Raw genomic sequence first — 21,658 nt, forward strand, 5'->3', positions numbered from 1 at the left:
AGCATCCAGTATCATGCATCGAACCTGGACTGGCGACTCGTTTCATGTATGATATTATACATGTTTCAGTACCATTCTCCCAAATTATCCCACCCTCTCCCTCTCCCACAGAGTCCAAAAGACTGTTCTATATATCAGTGTCTCTTTTGCTGTCTCGTATACAGGGTTATTGTTACCATCTTTCTAAATTCCATATTTATGCCTTAGTATACTATATTGGTGTTTTTCTTTCTGCCTTACTTCACTCTGTATAATAGGCTCCAGTTTCATCCACCTCATTAGAACTGATTTAAATGTATTCTTTTTAATGGCTGAGTAATACTCCATTGTGAATATGTACCATAGCTTTCTTATCCATTCATCTGCTGATGAACATCTAGGTTACTTCCATGTCCTGACTATTATAAACAGTGCTGTGATGAACATTGGGGTACATGTGTCTCTTTCCCTTCTGATTTCCTCGGTGTGTATGCCCAGCAGTGGGATTGCTGGGTCAAAAGACAGTTCTATTTCCAGTTTTTAAAGGAATTTCCACACTGTTCTCCATAGTGGCTGTACTAGTTTGCATTCCCACCAACAGTGTAAGAGGGTTCCCTTTTCTCCACACCCTCTCCAGCATTTATTGCTTGTAGACTTTTGGATCACAGCCAATCTGATTGACATGAAATGGTACCTCATTGTGGTTTTAATTTGCATTTCTCTGATAATGAGTGATGTTGAGCACCTTTTCATGTATTTGTTAGCCATCTATATGTCTTCTTTGGAGAAATGTCTGTTTAGTTCTTTGGCCCGTTTTTTGATTGGGTCTTTTATTTTTCTGGAATTGAGCTGCAGGAGTTGCTTGTATATTTTTGAGATTAATTCTTTGTCAGTTGCTTCATTTGCTATTATTTTCTCCCATTCTGCAGGCTGTCTTTTCACCTTGCTTATAGTTTCCTTTGTTTTGCAGAAGCTTTTAATTTTAATTAGGTCCCATTTGTTTATTTTCACTTTTATTTCCAATATTCTGGAAGGTGGGTCATAGAGGATCCTGCTGTGATTTATGTCGTAGAGTGTTTTGCCTATGTTCTCCTCTAGGAGTTTTATAGTTTCTGGTCTTAGATTTAGATCTTTAATCCATTTTGAGATTATTTTTGTTTATGGTGTTAGAAAGTGTTCTAGTTTCATTCTTTTACAAGTGGTTGACCATTTCCCCCAGGACCACTTGTTAAAGAGATTGTCTTTTCTCCATTGTATATTCTTGCCTCCTTTGTCAAAGATAAGGTGTCCATATGTGCATGGATTTATCTCTGGGCTTTCTATTTTGTTCTATTGATCTATATTTCTGTCTTTGTGCCAGTACCATACTTTCTTGATGACTGGCTTTGTAGTAGAGCCTGAAGTCAGGCAGGTTGATTCCTCCAGTTCCATTCTTCTTTCTCAAGATTGCTTTGGCTATTCGAGGTTTTTTGTATTTCCATACAAACTGTGAAATTATTTGTTCTAGCTCTGTGAAAGATACCTTTGGTAGCTTGATGGGGGAAATATACCGTGTTCATGGATCAGAAGAATCAATATAGTGAAAATGAGTATACTACCCAAAGCAATTTCTTACATTCTTTTTTTGTCTCAGTAGACTCTAGTTGCAATAATAAAAATAATAAAATGAAATATATGAAGCATCCACTATGGTGGTGGCTTCTACATAAGCTCTCAAAAAATGTACCTGCTGCTGTTGATACAGTTTTTTCAGATTTATTTGATTGAAGTATGTTTGATTTACAATTTTGTGTTAATTTCAGCTGTACAGCAAAATGATTCAGTTACTATTGTTCTTTAGTTGCTAAGTCAAGTTCAACTCTTTTGCAGTCCCATAGACTGATGCCTGCCAGGCTCCTCTGTCCATGGGATTTTCCAGACGAGGATACTAGAGTGGGTTGCCATTTATTCTCCAGGAGACCTTCCTGATCCAGAGATCAAACCCATATCTCCAGAATTGCAGGAGGATTTCTTACCACTGAGCCATCAGGGAAGACTGACTCAGTTACACACATACCACACACACACACACACACACACACACACACACACACACGTGTGTGTGTGTATATATACATATGTATGTTCTTTATATATATTCTTTTTCATATTCTTTTCTATTTTGGTTTATCACAGGGTATTGAATATAGTTCCCTGGGCTATACAGTAGGACCTTGTTGTTTATCTACCCTATATATAACAGTTTGCATCTGTTAATCCCCACATCTATGTTTTTAATATTATTTTTTTCATCATGTTACTCATATACATTAAGAGTAATAAGACTGGGTTAGAAAAAAAGATGGGCAAAGAGCTTTCTTAAAGCAAAACAAAAAAGACCTTTCTTTTTTACAGCAACCAGTTTTGATTTTTATGTTATTTAACCTCAAGTGAATAAATTCCACCCACATATTATTAAAGAATTGGCAGCTTTCAAATGTTTTCCTAAAATTATATCATCTAAATTTTGCCCATGACTGTGTGGTTGTTAAATCCATATTTTAAATTTGATTTTTATGGATGTAAAAGTTAAGGCCCCTTTAAAAATATTTTGTCAGTTTATGATTTTGGTAGGGGAAAGCTGGTTAATGAATTTGAATGTGCTGAGCATTGGAATTCACTTCCAGCCAGTTCTGTGTTAGAACTGGGTACATTAATTCATAATGATGCTCAGCATAGATGTTTTATTTACTGGGTGCGTCTCCCCATACCACATCCATATGGTCATATATATTTTCTCACTCAAGCCCCAAAATCCCATGTGCATTTGCCTACAGCCTAATCATGTTCTATATCCCTGCTTTCACTGAAAACTTAAAGAAAAACTATTTTGTCATAGAATCCTGTTATATCATTATGTACTACCTTTGCACATTTTCTGATAAAAATGTTTAAGATAGAAAAAAAGAGGAACTTTCTCTCAGAATAAGAATATTGACTCCTTTAACATTATCAAGAATGTATACCATTGCCTTTTTCATAATTCTTTTTTTTTTTTTTAAATGAGGACAAAGCAGAACTCTTATTGCAGTCTGCATATACATTTCTGCACTTATAACTCTGTATTTCCTGGGCTGGAATGTCTTTTCCTCTCAGCCCAGCAAACCTCTGCTTATCAAGCAAGGCCCATCTTATTATTACTCAATATGGGAACCCTTTCCCGAGCCCAGTAGATGAGATTCATAGCTCTTTCTTCTGCTTTACCCTTGAGACTTCTTTAGGCCCAACTGTGGCATTTAACACAGCTCTTCATGCAGGAGGCAGTCTCGGCTGGGTTCTCACCTTCTCTGTCTTTGTAGCCTAGATCACCGTTCCATACATGTTTATTCATTTTAGCATTCATTTACTTATCAAATATTTATTCCATTCCTGCTTTATTGACTATGCCAAAGCCTTTGACTCTGTGGATCACAATAAACTGTGGAAAATTCTGAAAGAGATGGAAATACCAGAACACCTGACCTGCCTCTTGAGAAACCTGTATGCAGGTTAGGAAGCAACAGTTAGAACTGGACATGGAACAACAGACTGGTTCCAAATAGGAAAAGGAGTACGTCAAAGCTGTATATTGTAACCCTGCTTATTTAACTTATATGCAGTCCATGGGGTCGCTGGGAGTCGGACACGACTGAGCGACTTCACTTTCACTTTTCACTTTCATGCATTGGAGAAGGAAATGGCAACCGTCTCCAGTGTTCTTGCCTAGAGAATCCCAGGGACGGGGGAGCCTGGTGGGCTGCAGTCTATGGAGTCGCAGAGAGTCGGACACGACTGAAGCGACTTAGCAGCAGCAGCAGAATACATCATGAGAAACGCTGGGCTGGAGCAAGCACAAGCTGGAATCAAGATTGCAGGAGAAATATCAATAACCTCAGATATGCAGATGACACCACCCTTATGGCAGAAAGTAAAGATGAACTAAAAAGCCTCTTGATGAAAGTGAAAGAGGAAAGTGAAAAATTTGGCTTAAAGCTCAATATTCAGAAAACGAAGATCATGGCATCTGGTCCCATCACTTCATGGCAAATAAATGTGGAAACAGTGGACACAGTGTCAGACTTTATTTTTCTGGGCTCCATAATCACTGCAGATGGTGACTGCAGCCATGAAATTAAAAGACACTTGCTCCTTGGAAGGAAAGCTATGACCAACCTAGGCAGCGTATTAAAAAGCAGAGACATTACTTTGCCAACAAAGGTCTGTCTAGTCAAGGCTATGGTTTTTCCAGTGGTCATGTATGGATGTGAGAGTTGGACTATAAAGAAAGCTGAGCGCTAAAGAACTGAGGCTTTTAAACTGTGATGTTGGAGAAGACTCTTGAGAGTCCCCTGGACTGCAAGGAGATCCAACCAGTGCCATTCTAAAGGAGATCAGTCCTGGGTGTTCATTGGAAGGACTGATGTTGAAGCTGAAACTCCAACACTTGGGCACCTGATGAGAAGAAGTGACTCATTGGGAAAGACCCTGATGCTGGGAAAGATTGGGGGCAGGAGGAGAAGGGGATGACAGAGGATGAGATGGCTGGATGGCATCACCGACTCTATGGACATGGGTTTGGGTGGACTCCGGGGGTTGGTGATGGACAGGGAGGCCTGACATGCTGCAGTTCATGGGGTTGCAAAGAGTCGGACATGACAGCGACAAACTGAACTAAATTGTTCGCTTTAACTATTGCTGCATAACAAATCACCTTCAAACTTAACGGTATAAAACAGCAATCATTTTATTATCTCTTGTGGTTTCCATGGGTCAGGACTTGGGGAAAGGCTTGGCCGGGCAGTGTTTGTTCAGAGCCTCTCACATGGTTGTAGTCAGGCTTGTGCTGGGGCTCCAGTAGCTGGGGGCTGGCTGCGCACTGCTCTCTCTCTGGCCAGCCCGTGGCTTCTCTCTTTGGGTTCCACATGTGTTAATTTGGGTTCCCTCAAAACATAGCGGCCTCAGGGGAAGCTGAAATATTTAAGGCCAGTAAAAGCTTCAAGAGTGAATTTTTAAGCAAGCAAAGTGGAAGTTTGATCGCCTAGGCTTCAAAGACACAAAACCTTATTTTCCTTGCATTCCATTGGTTACCAGTGAATTCCCAACCTAACCAGATTCAGAAAGAGGGGAGTTGGACCTTCTGTCTTCGTGGGAGAATGGCGAGATTCTAGGAGAGCATTTAGGATGGGAAGTCCTTCTGTGGCCACTTTTAAGAAACGCAGTCTAGCACACCCACCACATGCCTTGCATTGTGCTGGAATGGGAGGAAATCGCAGTGAACCAGACAGATATGGTCCCTTCCTCGTGGTACTTGGAGAAGGAGAGATCACAATTAATAGGGTAAAAATGCAATTATATTAGCCACCAAGGGGGAAAGTTATTTAATTATATAGGAGATTTCAAGAAAGGCCTCTTTTAGGAAGTAACTATTGGACAAGAACTAAATAGTAAGAAGCAGTGGGTCATGCCAAGATGTGCCATTCATGGAGAGGCACTGATAAAAACAAAGGCCAGGAGATGGGAATGAAATTGAGTTATTTGAGACTCAAGAGCACAGCCTGTGTGACTGAAGTGTCATGCATAGAGAGGAAGAATAATGAAATATGAGGTCCCAGAGGTGGGCCGACTCGTTGGAAAAGCCCCCGATGCTGGGAAAGGTCGAAGGCAAAAGGAGAAGGGAGCAGCAGAGGATAAGATGGTTAGATAGCATCACCAATTCAACGGATATGAATTTGAGCAAACTCCAGGAGATAGCGGGGGACCAAGGAGCCTGGTGTGCTGCAGTCCATGGGTCACAAAGAGTTGGACACAACTTAGCAACTGAGTAACAATAGCACCAGAGATGGGCGGAATCCAGAAATGGGATCCTTGAAGACTGTGATAAAACTGTTAGGTTTTATTTTAAATGGAATAATAAGTCATTGGAGATTTTAACACAGAGTCATGCTCTGGTTAAGACCACGCTTGCTATAGTGTGGAGAGTGGGTTGAGGAGAGAAAGAGGGAAAGCACGATGACTCTGGTTAGGAGGCAACGTGGAGTTGTCCAGGCAATATTTACTAGAGGCTTGATTTCGAATAAAATGTAGGAATTGGAGAAAAGGTTACTGTGCGTATTGTGATTCAGCTGGATACATTTGTACCTCAGATACAAAATTTCTTACCAGACCATCAGATTTTATTGGTAGTTGTGCATGAACTAAATGCACCCCCTGCAACCATTAGATTGTAAGTCTCTAAAGAGTGGGGGCCAATCCTTACTCCTCTGTGAGTTTTTCAGAAAACTGTGTTGTAAGCGCTCAACAAGTATTTGTTGAAATGAATTTTATTCTTTTTTTGGATAGTTTCCCATATCTTAAAAAGTACCTATAAGTTTCTTATTTAATTTATTGCAACAATTTCTTAGAAATGGATAAAATTGATTTTTATATAGATTTATACTTGAAGCTTCCTATTAAAATATGAAAAGTGCTGTATTTTAGTTTATTCTTCCCCCCTCTTGAAGCCCATAATAGAAAGAGGGGTGGAATGGATAGGATGGTTGAGTGAATGATTAGGTGAGCTGGCATTGCACGTCTATCAAAAAAGGAATAAGCATGTAGACTGGCACTGACAGTTGCTGCCTCCTGCATTCTTGTGCTGGAAAGGAGTTATTCATAATTTATAATCTGTTATATAAATTCTTTATAATCTGTTATATAAGTTCTAATCAGTTGGTACCCAGAGTTACATTTCTTACTGCCTGACAAATTTTTAAAAATTTTGAAAAATAATTTTGTACTTTCACCTGTTTCTCATTTACTGATATTATTTGCAATGTTTTATCTTAATGTAGACTACATTAATATCTTAATGTAGACTTAATTGCTGAAGCAGTTTTTGTTGGGGCACGAGAGTGTTTGACCCTTTGTGAGTCTTGTAATTCTGAGAAAAAAATCTGTAATTGAGGTTGAATATATAAAATCTGTCTTGTTTTGAAGAAATCATTTTCTTCCCTTTTACATTCAAATGCTAAAGAAGGAAGCCCCTTTAACTTGAAGATTGTACTAGGTACTTAATTTTCTGCAGTATTTCTTAATTTACATAATTGGTAAAATTGTTTTTAAAGCTTGATATAAAGTATGTTTTTCTAGTTTAGATTATTGAAACACCTTATATCTCACTAAATTTATTATTTGCTTATGACTGTACTGATATAATAACTTTATATTATCTAGTTAATTTCATTTCCTGACATCATGCCTCATTCTGAAGAGTTTGAGGATAGTTTATCAAAGTAGTCACAAAGTGAACATTGAGGAGAAAAATCATGCCAGAGTTCCAATTTCCTAGAACACAGGTTTCATCGAGACAGGATAAATTCTCCCCAGTAAATCCTTTTTGCTTATCACAAAGCATGGTCCATAGTCCACATTCATTAAATACTTACAGAATGAATGTCTGAGGTTGGTGTATAAAACATATGCCAGCAGATTAATTCACTTAGTTGAGATCCACAGTGTTGACTCAGAGCTTTTAACAAATGAGCAAAGAATAGTACTGCTAATAACAGAATCCATGCTGTCTGTAAGATTGAATGAAGCCATTTGATGAGGAGATATGCAGCTATTCCTAGGCAAAAATATGCAAATGGATATGTCCAAAGTCAGTGGATTGTGATGGAGATAACATTGAGTAATATATAAATTAATGTCCTTATGATGAAATATGACTTTCAAAGTTTTTATTTTTCTTTCCCATAATCCAAGGGTAACCTTGAGTTTTAAGGCTTAATACTCTTAAGGAATAGATAGCCATTATTTTTAGCTAGTTTTCCATGAAGCTTATTTCTCACATGTATGTTTTAATAAGCTTGAAAATAGAAGGTTATGTTCAGTGTCAAGAATCTTGGAAAAAGAGAAGGTACTGCTGTGAAAATGCAGTCAAATGCTGAGTCAGTTGGACTAACGTTAAAGTTTATATCATCTCATCAAGGGTTGGTGGATTACCAGATACTGTGTCAAAATAGATGATGATGATTAAACCTCTGTGTGAAGGAGGGAAAAGCAAGTTCAGTTTATTGGGGCTGAGATTTTTCTCAGAAAACTTTGCGACCCACTCCAGTGTATGGATGAACGTGGGATCTAAGACTCTCCCTTCTGTGTAATATCAGTACTCCCTTTTGTGCAAAATAATTTATAAGTAGCCAGTAATCAAATGTACATAGTCATTATAAAAAGAAAAGCTCAGCTTAAAAGACTCACACAAACGTCTAAAGCAGAGAGATTCTAAACACACCCGTCTCATCAGATGAGCTGACTTTCTACCAAGAGTTGCTAACCCGGTGTCCACAGAAGCATAAACGATGCATCCTGAATTGTATCAGATCTGTTGTTGTTATTATAGTTGTTTATGTGTGTGTGTTTTCTGCAGATGGAGTCCTCAGATTTTTCAAATATTCAAAGAACTTTGTGTCCCAGATAAACACTGCATAAAGTTCTAAATGAGCCACTTAAACTTTGATGGACATCTCTAAAACAGGATGACTTTAGAATTGGAAGAGTAGGGTCACTCAATTTGTAGAAGAACCTCATCCTCTCTATGTAGAAAACTGTCTCTGAACCCTTCACATTGGTTAAGACAAAATTTTACTGAACAGGTACTACATGCATAGCACTGACTTTTAGTAACTTGTACGTTTTAGGGATTTGGACACTCTAGCTGAGAAGCAATTCAAAGATATTGAACAAATTGTTAAATAAGCTGTAAGAACTGACTTAGGAACGGACAGGAATTGAATGGCTCCAGGAATCCTGCATTGCAACATCTTGTCACAGCAAGTGCTGAAATGAGTGAACTAATCATTATTTTCATCCTTATGTTACAAATCAAAGTCTAAAGTGGGTGAGTCCAAAGGACAGAGCCTACATTACTATTTTTCAAAGTGTACCCCAAAATTAGTAGCACTAGAACCATCTGGGAAATTAGAAATGTAACTCCTTGGCCCCTAATCTGGCGGTGGGCTCAGGAGAGGGTATTTGAAAGACCAAGTCCTCCAGGTGAATGGTACAAAATCAAGTTTGATATGGGCACAATAAAGGACAGAAATGGTATGGATCTGATAGAAGCAGAAGATATTAAAAAGAAGTAGCAAGAATACACAGGAGAACTGTACAAAAAAGATCTTCATGACCCAGATAATCATGATGGTGTGATCACTCACCTAGAGCCAGACATTGTGGAATGTAAAGTCAAGTGGGCCTTAGGAAGCATCACTATGAACAAAGCTAGTGGAAGTGATGGAGTTCCAGTTGAGCTATTTCAAATCCTGAAAGATGATGCTGTGAAAGTGCTGCACTCAATATGCCAGCAAGTTTGGAAAACTCAGCAATGGCCACAGGACTGGAAAAGGTCAGTTTTCATTCCAGTCCCAAAGAAAGGCAATGCCAAAGAATGCTCAAACTACCACACAATTGCACTCATCTCACACACGAGCAAAGTAATGCTCAAAATTCTGTAAGCTAGGCTTCAACAGTACACAAACCAAGAACTTCCACATGTTCAAGCTAGATTTAGAAAAAGCAGAAGAACCAGAGATGAAATTCCAAAATCCGTCAGATCATAGAAAAAGCGAGACAATTCAAAATAAACATCTACTTCTGTTTAATTGACTATGCTAAAACCTTTTACTGTGTGGATCACAGGAAACTGTGGAAAAATCTTAAGGAGACAGGAATACCAGAAACCTCTGCCTCATGAGAAACCTGTATGCAGATCAAGAAGTGACAGTTAGAACCAGACATGGAACAACGGACTGGTTCCAAATTGGGAATGAGTATGTCAAGGCTCTCTGTTGTCACCCTGCTTATTTAATTTACGTGCAGAGTACATCATGCAAAATGGCAGGCTGGATGATGCACCTACTGGAATCAAGATTGCCAGAAGATATATCAGTAACCTCAGATATGCAGATGACACCACCCTTATGGCAGAAAACAAAGAGGAACTTTTCATCAAAGACCTCTTGATGAAAGTGAAAGAGGAGAGTGACAAATGAAGATTCTGACATCCAGTCCCATCACTGCATGAAAAATAGATAGGGAAACATGGAAACTGGCACAGACTTTATTTTCTTGGGCTCCAAAACTTCTGTAGATGGTGACTGCAGTCATGAAATTAAAAGACACTTGCTCCTTGGAAGAAAAGCTATGACAAACCTAGACAGCATATTAAAAAGAAGAGACATTACTTTGCAAACAAATGTCCCTATAGTCAAAGCTATGATTTTTCCAGTAGTCATGTATGGATGTGAGAGTTGGATCATAAAGAAAGCTGAGCACCAAAGAATTCATGCTTTTGAATTATGGTGTTGGAGAAGACTCTTGAGAGTCCCTTGGACTGGGGTTTCCTAAAGGAAATCAGTTCTGAATATTCATTGGAAAGACTGATGTTGAAGCTGAAGCTCCCATTTTTTTGCCACCTGGTGTAAAGAACTGACTCATTGGAAAAGATCCTGATGCTTGGAAAGATTGAAGGCAGGAAGAGAAGGAGAAAACAGATTATAAGATGGCTTTATGGCATCACTGACTCGATGGCCATTAGTTTGAGCAAGCTCCAGGAGACTGTGAAGGCAGGGAGCCTGGCGTGCTGCAGTCCATGGGGTCAAAAAGAGTCAGACATGACTGAACAACTGAACAACAACAAAAGTTTGAGAAGGGCTTCCTGGGTGACTCGGTGATAAGGAATCTACCATTGTAGGAAACACGTTCAATCCGTGGTTTGAGAAGATACCCTGGAGTAGGAAATGGCAACCCACTCCATTATTCTTGCCTGGAAAATCCCATGGACAGGGAAGTCTGGCAGGCTGCAGTTCATAGGGTGGCAAAAAGTCTGACATGACTAAGCATGCACACAAAGTGTGAGAAGCCCTGCAGCCCTGTGTTCCATATTTCCCCTTTGGCTAGGATAGGATGAGGACCTTAATTCATATTCCTACCAAGACCGCATACAATAATGGAAGAGAATTCTCCAAAGAAAGATCAATGTTGGCTACTTAGGAAAAGGAAATAGATTCTGGGCCACCAAAAAATGCCCAGCAGCTTCTACATTCCTTGAGTCAATGACATTTCTCTTTTGCATACACGGGATCTTTCTTCTATAGATATTCTTGAAGGTGGGCTCCATTCCAGGACTGCTCGTCTCTAGGAAGAAGAGCATTCATTTGGATAACACTTGTGTCTCTCTTCAACACCTCCCCAGAGAAACCATCTGACTCCTGAAATTGGGTGGAAGACCTTGAGATTGTAGCTAAGATCTCTTCCTTCTTTCTCTGTGGGTCTGTCTGCTTGTAGAGAATAAATATATTCTGCTGTTCTCTTTACTGTACAGGAAGGGAGCTTGCCCTCACAGGGAGGATCTGTGCTCATGTTCCTGTGCCAGGAAGTCTCACTTCTGTTCAGTCGCTCAGTCATGTCTGACTCTTTGTGACCCCATGAATCGCAGCACTCCAGGCCTCCCTGTCCATCACCAACTCCCAGAGTTCATTCAAACTCATGTCCATCGAGTCGGTGATGCCATCCAGCCATTTCTTCCTTTGTCGTCCCCTTCTCCTCCTGCCCCCAATCCCTCCCAGCATCAGAGTCTTTTCCAATGAGTCAACTCTTCGCATGAGGTGGCCAAAGTATTGGAGTTTCAGCTTTAGCATCAGTCCTTCCAAAGAACACCCAGGACTGATCTCCTTTAGAATGGACTGGTTGGATCTCCTTGCAGTCCAAGGGACTCTCAAGAGTCTTCTCCAACACCACAGTTCAAAAGCATCAATTCTTTGGCGCTCAGCTTTCTTCAGAGTCCAACTCTCACATCCATACATGACCACTGGAAAAACCATAGCCTTGACTAGACGGACCTTTGTTGGCAAAGTAATGTCCCTGCTTTTTAGTATGCTATCTAGGTTGGTCATAACTTTTCTTCCAAGGAATAAGTGTCTTTTAATTTCATGGCTGCAATCATCATCTGCAGTGATTTGGGAGCCCCCAAAAATGAAATCAGCCACGGTGTCCACTGTTTCCCCATCTATTTGCCATGAAGTGATGGGACCAGATGCCATGATCTGAGTTTTCTGAATGTTGAGCTTTAAGCCAACTTTTTCACTCTCCTCTTGCACTTTCATCAAGAGGGTTTTTAGTTCCTCTTCACTTTCTGCCATAAAGGTGGTGTCACCTGCATATCTGAGGTTATTGATATTTCTGCCAGCAATCTTGATTCCAGCTCGTGCTTCATCCAGTCCAGCGTTTCTCATGATGTACTCTGCATATAAGTTAAATAAGCACGGTGACAATATACAGCCTTGATGTACTCCTTTTCCTATTTGGAACCAGTCTGTTGTTCCATGTCCGGTTCTAACTGTTGCTTCCTGACCTGCATATAGGTTTCCCAAGAGGCAGGTCAGGTGGTCTGGTATTTCTATCTCTTTCAGAATTTTCCACAGTTTATTGTGATCCACACAGTGAAAGGCTTTGGCATAGTCAATAAAGCAGAAATAGATGTTTTTCTGGAACTCTTCCTTTTGCCATGATCCAGCGGATGTTGGCATCCAGCTGCTTCCTCTGCTTTTTCTAAAACCAGCTTGAACATCTGGAATTTCACTGTTCACATATTGCTGAAGCCTGGCTTGAAGAATTTTGAGCATTACTTTACTAGCGTGTGAGATGAGTGCAATTGTGCATAGTTTGAGCATTCTTTGGCATTGCCTTTCTTTGGGATTGGAATGAAAACTGACCATTTCCAGTCCTGTGGCCACTGCTGAGTTTTCCAAATTTGCTGGCATATTGAGTGCAGCACTTTCACAGCGTCATCTTTCAGGATTTGAAATAGCTTAAATAGAATTCCATCACCTCCACTAGTTTTGTTCGTAGTGTCCTAAGGCCCACTTGACTTCACATTCCACAATGTCTGGCTCTAGGTGAGTGATCATACCATTGTGATTATCTGGGTCATGATAGATCTTTTTTGTTCGGTTCTCCTGTGTGTTCTTGCCACCTCTTCTTAATATCTTCTGCTTCTGTTAGGTCCATACCATTTCTGTTAATTCTGGGGTGAGGTGTCAAGAAACCACAGCCACTCACTTAAGCAGTTTTGAGCTTCCTTTTCCTGTAATACAGCTGACATCTTGATTTGCATTGATTTGATTCATGAATCTCTGTTTCAGGCAGAGAGGAATAGTGTCAAGTATGAGGCCCCTTTGAATCTTACTAAATATTCTTTATGAGGTTTTCTTTAAATACATGAGCCATCAGAGAATTGTTGATTTGTCATGTTTGTTTGTTTGTTTTACTAACTCATTCATCTGAGTATTTGTAATTTTTGCAGATTTATTGTATGAGAATTTAAATGTTTCAAATGGGTTGTTGCTGAGGCTTCATGAATTACTTAAATAGTTTTATATATTCATTCAAACTGGAAATCTCTTTTTAGGGGCCTTTGTTCTATAGATGTGAGTCCGTTTTAGGAGTAAAACTGTTGTCTCTGTCATAACAATAAATTTAGCTCCAGATATATTTGTTATGATAGATACACATTGGGAAAAGTTTTTTAAATGTAATGAAAATGTTCTTTTATTGTTGGTTCTCTTCTTATGCCTATGGGTAAGTATTAATGTGAGAAATGCATATTTATTTTGGCTACAGAGTCAGGCCACATTGAATTATTTCTTTAGGACTTCAGGTGCCTGTTCCGTGTAACATGTGTATCCAACAGAGTAACAGAGCTGCATATTATTAGCCTGGTACTTACTCAAAGATAGGATAATTAACTGCTGAGTCTTCTCTGCTCTGTCTCTCTTTTCCTTGGAGACTTTCTCATCAATAAATCACTAAACTAACACTGTTGAATTCATAAGATGAAAGCTCCAAATGGTATAGCTAAAAGGATGAAAATGCTAATATTATTTTCCTAAATACTATTTGTAGGTTATCTTTGAACTCAATGGAGAGACGTTTATTTACCAAGCATACGGGAGTGAGATTGGTTGTAAATGAAAACATACGCTATATGCTCTTTGTCTTTGACATTTATTTTCTCATGCATTTTCATCAATTTATATTTGCTTTTCTTAAATGTCATTAATTATCCTGTAGTATATGCATCATGAATACTTTTTTCTTGTTGCTAATTGTAAGCATCCGTCTCTTACAATATGTACTCAGAAAGTAAAGTCCAAAATAGCCTTGTTATTTTCTATAGAGTGGTTTAATCATTAAAGTCTCATGTGATCTCATCTCCACTGAGATGAGCTTCCTGAGAAAACATAGAGTTGCCGTGTGTTTGTTAAAATTCCAGTTGAATAAATTACCGTAATATTCAGAACCTAGGCAGGGGGAAAACAATGTTTTCCTGCCTTGCATGCATAATGCTCCATACTTCTTCCATTCTGAAACATAGGGTGTTTTTATGCTAAAAATATCATCATATAGTACAGGTCAGTGTTGCATAGACAGCAGTCTACTTTCTGAGCAAACAGAGTTTCTTAACAGCCATAAATTTAATGCTATCATTGAATTACAGAATGGACCCATTAGAGCAGCGTAGAGCCTTTAAGTTTCCTTATTCCAAACTAACCATCGACTGCATGAAGTTAAGTGAAATACTTAACCTCTTTTACTACAAAAGGAAAAACCAGTAAAAGGTTTCATATAAAAGTATATTATAAAACTGATCGAGGGGATAAAATGCCACAGTGATTAAAATTACACATTTCTCAAATCAGACCAGAGTACTACATTTCTGAATTTCAGTCTCATAAATCTTCATTAAACTTTTTGTGCCAAGACTAGAGTCACTCATGGTTATCTACCTTTTCAGCTCTACCCATTTGCAGAAAATCGTGTTCCCAGAAAGCAATTTCATTTATAGTGAAGTGGTATAAAATTTTCACTTCGAATCTCTGTAGGGAAGCACGGGTTATTGAAGGTTTTCTGTTGAGAAACAATTACTCTATCCATTTACTGAATATTGTTTATTTTTATGTTGTGTGAAATGCCCTGTGGGCCTCTTAGAATTGACTGGAAGAACCAATTGAGGAACAAAATATCCAATTAGCTCAAAATTTTACAATGTACAGAGTTTGCATTCTTTGAGCGTCAATATGTTTGTTTTGGAGTTTTTGTGCAATTCCTGAGGTACCAGCCTTGCCTTTTAAACTGTTACTTATCTTATCGTAGCCGGGAGTCTAGGCCTGCTTGTTTAGAGTTATTAAACCTCATGCACTAAAGGATTTCTAGTTCTTCCAACAGTAAATAGTTCTATATTTGTGGTCAAAGGTTGACAGTCACACTAGTTTATAGCTTGAGAAGATATCTGAAATTGCCTATCTCTGCTCTGTGGTACCCAAATGGAGAAGCTCTATGCTTAAGTTGAATATTTTTTCAGGCAACAGTAGACATCTTTACTTTGTTTTATCGCTTACAAATCTCAGAAGTGGTTGATTGCCCACCTCCTGGAGCTTCCAGTTCTATTTCCACCCTCCAACTCAGAACAGATAAGGTTGCCTCAGCCTTTCAATGTCTTCAAGATCTTCGGATACCATATTTCTGACATCAACTTGTTTTGTTTTGTTTTTTTTTGCTTGCCTGTTTTTTGTTTTGTTTTAAATATGAAAATTTCCAGCGAATCTCCACTTTCTTTTTAAAGCAGTGGGAGGGAAAATTAAATGAGTGAAGCAGTGGATCAAAGACTATCTTCTTTGGGGATCTTGGTCAAAAGTTTAACAAGTACATTAGCAACCAGAATCAGTCAAGAACATTGCCCTTGTTTATTCATTCATTCTCGTTCCTTCTTCCTCTGAGACATTTCTCAATCAGTTTTCTCTCTTTCCCCGCCCCATTTCTCTTCCCCTTATTTTCAGTCCTTCCCCCTTTATTAGCATCTTGCTTAATAGTACAAGTGTATTTTCAGTCCTCTTAACTTAGGAGTTGTTGAATTATCTTCACCCAGCCCTCTACTGCTTCATCTTTCCTTTTCCACATATATATATATATGTACATATGTATAGTTGTGTATATATACACAAGCACATTTAAGACGGCATCAGAAGATGAGATGGTTGAATGGTATCAGTGATGCAAAGAACATACTCCACGAGATAGAGAGGGACAGGGAGGCTATGGGGTCGCAAAGAGTCGGAGATGACTGGGCAACGGAGCAACAACAACATAACATATATATTTATATAGAGAAAAAACATGCATATGTGCATATATACATAACTCTATGTGTGTATAAAAGTCTGCACACTTTCTGAACTTCAATTCAGTTCAGTTCAGTCGCTCAGTCGTGTCTGATTCTTTGCGGACCATGAATCTCAGCACGCCAGGCCTACCTGTCCATCACCAACTCCCAGAGTTCACCCAAACTCATGTCCATCGAGTCGGTGGTGCCATCCAGCCATCTCATCCTCTGTCATCCCCTTCTCCTACCCCCAATCCCTCCAGCATCAGAGTCTTTTCCAATGAGTCAACTCTTCGCATGAGGTGGCCAAAGTATTGGAGTTTCAGCTTTAGAATCAGTCCTTCCAAAGAATACCCAGAACTGATCTCCTTCAGAATGGACTGGTTGGATTTCCTTGCAGTCCAAGGGACTCTCAAGAGCCTTCTCCAGCACCACAGTTCAAAAGCATCAATTCTTCGGCACTCAGCTTTCTTCACAGTCCAACTCTCACATCCATACATGACCACTGGGAAAACCATAGCTTTGACTAGATGGACCTTTGTTGGCAAAGTAATGTCTCTGCCTTTGAATATGCTATCTAGGTTGGTCATAACTTTCCTTCCAAGGAGTGTCTTTTAATTTCATGGCTGCAGTCACCATCTGCAGTGATTTTGGAGCCCAAGAAAATAAAGTCTGACACTGTTTCCCCATCTATTACCCATGAAGTAATGGGACCAGATGCTATGATCTTCATTTTCTGAATGTTGAGCTTTAAGCCAACTTTTTCACTCTCCTCTTTCACTTTCATCAAAAGGCTCTTTAGTTCCTCTTCACTTCCTGCCATAAGGGTGATATCATCTGCATATCTGAGGTTATTGATATTTCTGCCAGCAATCTTGATTCCAGCTTTTGCTTCTTCCAGCCCAGCATTTCTCATGATATACTCTGCGTATAAGTTAAATAAGCAAGGTGACAATATACAGCCTTGATGTACTCCTTTTCCTATTTGGAACAGTCTGTTGTTCCATGTCCAGTTCTAACTGTTGCTTCCTGATCTGCATACAGTTTCTCAAGAGGCAGGTCAGGTGGTCTGGTATTCCCATCTCTTTCAGAATTTTCCACAGTTTATTGTGATCCACACAGTCAAAGGCTTTGGCATAGTCAATAAAGCAGAAATAGATGCTTTTCTGGAACTTTCTTCCTTTTTCCATTATCCAGCGGATGTTGGCAATTTGGTCTCTGAACTTACTTCCTTGTAATTTGTAAACTTCTCAGTGCCTTGAATCCTGCTTTCACTAATCCTTTCCTCTACACTGACTCTCTAAAAGAACATAATCATTTATTCATTCAGCAAGCTTTATATTTGAGCATCTCTCTGTATCAGAAATAATTCAAGGCTCTAGGAATTTAGTGATGAAAAATCCTGATACTATCCACTCCGTGCTTCAGAAGACCTTAGCATCTCTAAACTCACAAGAGGAGGAAAATATTAGCCAGATAAGTACACAGGTATATAATTGGCCAGTTGCCCATTGCTATGACAAAGGCACAGATGATGTATAATCAGTAGAGAAAGATGTAATCCAACCGGTTTAGGGAAGTGACCAAAATCTGATGATTGAGTACACATTTATCAAACATAGGGAACAGGTTTTATAAAGGCCCCAAGACAGGAAGCACAAAAGCAGTTAAAAGAAGGCTTGGGTGATGAGAAAAGCAAACAAAGCATAGAATTCCTGAGGCCTTTTGTAGTTAGCGGGGCAGGGTCCTGATGGGACACATGGCTAAGGCTTAGGATGTCATCTTTTTCCTGCAGGTAAGAAGATGCCAGGAAGGAGGTCTAAGCCAGAATTGGGCAGGAGGGAGTAAGGCAGGATTAGTGGTCAGATTTCTATTTCTCTAAGCTTACTCCCCATGTTTTTCCAAAGAATCTTTGTATCTTAAGCTTTCATTCATGTGTACCTCCCTGCAGGCTTTTCTCTTTCAGTTATTATTGCACACTATTTAAGAAAATATCTGTTCTATGATAAGGTATAAAGAGATTTTTTTTTTTTATCATCCCTTTGCAAAAAATGATCAGATTACATTTCACACCCAGCAAAGAGGGCAGGGCCTCTGGAAAGAAATCAGACATAGCGCCTTTTTTACAGGATCTTAGAATTTTTAACCCTTCACTGTAGTTCTTCAAATTGAGATAAAATAGTGCTGTGTGTTCTCTGGTTAACTGCCCAAGCCATTGCTTTTAAACCTTTGTATTTGGAATATACCTGGACACGTCAAAAAAAAAAAAAAATCATATGAGCAACTAACAGTCATGGGTATCTGTACCCAGGATCATGAACAGGTCCCTGTGTGCGAGCTCTGATTCCACTGCAACCTTCCCACCAAGAAAATATAACCAAGATGCAGGTGAAGGTGAATCATAAGCTATGAAAAATACATACAAATTATATATATATACACACACACACACATATATGTACATATACAGCATGAAATCTGTATCTTGTGTATTGTGATACATAAACTTGTCCTAATAGTCACATTTTTTGACACACACCTAAATATCTTCCCACAAATAGGATAATATTTAGAGATTGAATTGAGATCCTCCAACTCTAGTCTCAGGTCCTCAGTATCTTTCCTATCTACTGTACTGTGTCACCCAGAAGTTGGAGCATTGTTTCTCCCAGGATTTACACTTATCATGCATTGCTGATGCTGGAGTTGCAGATCTTTTAAGAAGTTTACCACTCATTTGGATACGACACTCAGGTAACAGAGATGTGAACCATAAACAATAAAAAGTATTCAAAGCATTAAATGTATAATATAGATAGTAAAGATTTTAGGGATTCAAAGAAAAGGAAAATAATTCTGGGTAGACAAGATGGGCAGTAAAGATTCATGAATCAGACTAATGACAGGTCAGCTCTTTCTCATTCTTCTTTCTCAGTTCAAATGGCACCTTTTCTAAGAGGCTTTTCGGAAGCACTCTCTCATGGAAACATTCCCTATGGCCATTGCCTTTATTGTACCACCCCATCTGAATCTTTCTGATTACTTCTCAAAAATCTGAACTTACCACATTTACCTGTTTCATCATTTACTGCATGTGCCACTCACTAGACTGTTATTTCCACAAGGTAGGGATTTTCTCTCTTGCTCACTCTGTGATCCCAGAGACTCTGATAGTGTCTAGCACATGTAAGGTACTCAGTTCTATGTCCTTAGTTAATTAGTTAGATGCAAAAGCCTTAAGTACTTTAAGCGTACCCTCAGAAATTCAAATGTGATATTCATTTACGTTGTCCCAATTCTCTGCAGTATTTCGTGAGTGACTATGTGCATGTTCTTTTGCAAAATTTGGATTTATACTGGGTTAGATATGACCTTCCCAAGTTCATCACTAAAGGCCAGGGAGTTTCTTATTTCTCATAAGCTATTTCACACTTAAGGAAAATGGTGTCCTGTCTACTTTTTGTTTTCTCCAAATTGAGAAGGCAAAACCTTGAGTAATCTCCTTCACCATATAGTTTTGGAAAATATACCACACTTATATGATAAAGGCATCCTTGAAATCAGGTAAAATATTTGGTATTGCTGTTAAGTAAATTTGTGTAAAAATATTGAGAAATACTCAAATTGGTAGAATGTCTCTTTTTAGTCATCTGTGTGCATGTGTATGTTAATTTTGTTTTAATTTTTTTTTAATTTTATTTTATTATTTAACTTTACAACATTGTATTGGTTTTGCCATATATCAACATGAATCCGCCACAGGTATACACGTGTTCCCCATCCTGAACCCTCCTCCCTAAAGAGACACGTGTACCCCAATGTTCATCGCAGCACTGTTTATAATAGCCAGGACATGGAAGCAACCTAGATGTCCATCAGCAGATGAATGGATAAGAAAGCTGTGGTACATATACACAATGGAGTATTACTCAGCCATTAAAAAGAATACATTTGAATCAGTTCTAATGAAGTGGATGAAACTGGAGCCTATTATACAGAGTGAAGTAAGCCAGAAAGAAAAACACCAATACGGTATACTAACGCATATATATGGAATTTAGAAAGATGGTAACGATAACCCTGTATATGAGACAGCAGAAGAGACACTGATGTATAGAACAGTCTTTTGTTTTAACTTTTTTTATACCCAAGAAAGCTAAGGGGCTGCTTTATCTTGCTTTAAATATAGTAGCTAAAGGTGATACTTCTGTTAAAAAATTCTGTTTACTTTGGGGAAAAAAGTGACTTCTAGACATTTATTTGTTTCATTTGTATTTCCTTTAGAACTTCTTTTCTAAATGATGGAGGACTCAAAATTGTCAATGTAACTAAAGCTGATGCTGGAATTTATACCTGCATAGCTGAAAACCAGTTTGGGAAAGCAAATGGCACAACACACTTGGTTGTTACAGGTAGGTGCCTTTCTTGAAGACTTCTTTACATAGGGATATGCTGTGTGCCTTCTTACTAAGATCAAAGGGAAAAAATGTTTCTCATGATATGCAGTGCACTATAAAGGTCGGCCTTGTGTTTGGCTCAGATGGGAGAGAATCTACCTGCAATGCAGGAAACCCGGGTTAGATCCATGGGTCAGGGAGATCCCTTGGAGAAAGAAATGGCTACCCACTCCAATATTCTTGCATGGAGAATTCCATGGACAGAGGAGCCTGGTGAGCTACAGTCCATGGGTTTGTAAAGAGTTGGAGATGAGTAAGTGACTAACAGTTCCACACTTTCACTATCTTTAACAAGTGACAGTCATAGAACAGTTCTTAATATTTCCTTAGACATCACAGTGTGTACCGGGAATCCACGAGTTACTAGTTGGAGTAATGGTCAATAGAACTGCAGGTAGCATGTGCTGCTCCTATACTTTTATTTTATGCTATTCTATTATGTCAAATCTTTTGTACACTTTTTCCCTTTTCAATATCTTTAATATTTTCTGCAGATGTTTAAATCCCTGAAATAACCCTTGCTATCAGTCAGAGTTACTTAGAGTTGTGATTGTATTTTTGTTCATTTATTCATCGAAGAAAAACATTGAGTACCTACCATGCTTGGGTTATCCTTCCCAGCTGGTGCAGTGGTAAAGAATCTGCCTGCCAATGCAGGAGACTCAAGAGATACAGTTTTGATCCCTGTGTTGGGAAAGATCCCCTGGAAAAGGCAATGGCAACCTACTCCAATATTCTTACCTAGAGAATTCCATGGATAGAGGACCCTGGCAGGCTATAGTCCATGGGGTTGCAAAGAGTCAGACACAACTGAGCAGCTAACAGAGCACAACAACATGCTTGGGTTATTCAGTAAACAAACTGACACAGATGCTGCGCACATGCACTGTGCCTTCTTCCAGAGGTATGAAGAAAATAAGCAGGATATAAGTATACTGCAAGGAATGTAAAGCAAGGAAATACTTACACGGAAAACAAAATTCACACAAGCAGAAAATACCAGAGG

The 21,658-nt window shown here is 38.9% G+C and overlaps 1 protein-coding gene across 6 annotated transcripts in view; it reads left to right on the forward strand.

Annotated features, from left to right (window-relative positions):
* Positions 1–21,658, forward strand: part of CNTN3 (contactin 3) — a 391,647-nt gene that overhangs the window by 294,089 nt on the left and 75,900 nt on the right. For all 6 annotated transcript variants that reach the window (XM_055557267.1, XM_055557268.1, XM_055557264.1 and 3 more), the window contains exon 12: positions 20,480–20,607. In XM_055557267.1, the coding sequence (XP_055413242.1) occupies positions 20,480–20,607 (128 nt within the window). The remainder of the gene's footprint in view (positions 1–20,479; positions 20,608–21,658) is intronic.

This window comes from Bubalus kerabau, chromosome 20 (genome assembly GCF_029407905.1).
Source record: "Bubalus kerabau isolate K-KA32 ecotype Philippines breed swamp buffalo chromosome 20, PCC_UOA_SB_1v2, whole genome shotgun sequence".
Lineage (NCBI taxonomy): Eukaryota > Metazoa > Chordata > Mammalia > Artiodactyla > Bovidae > Bubalus > Bubalus kerabau.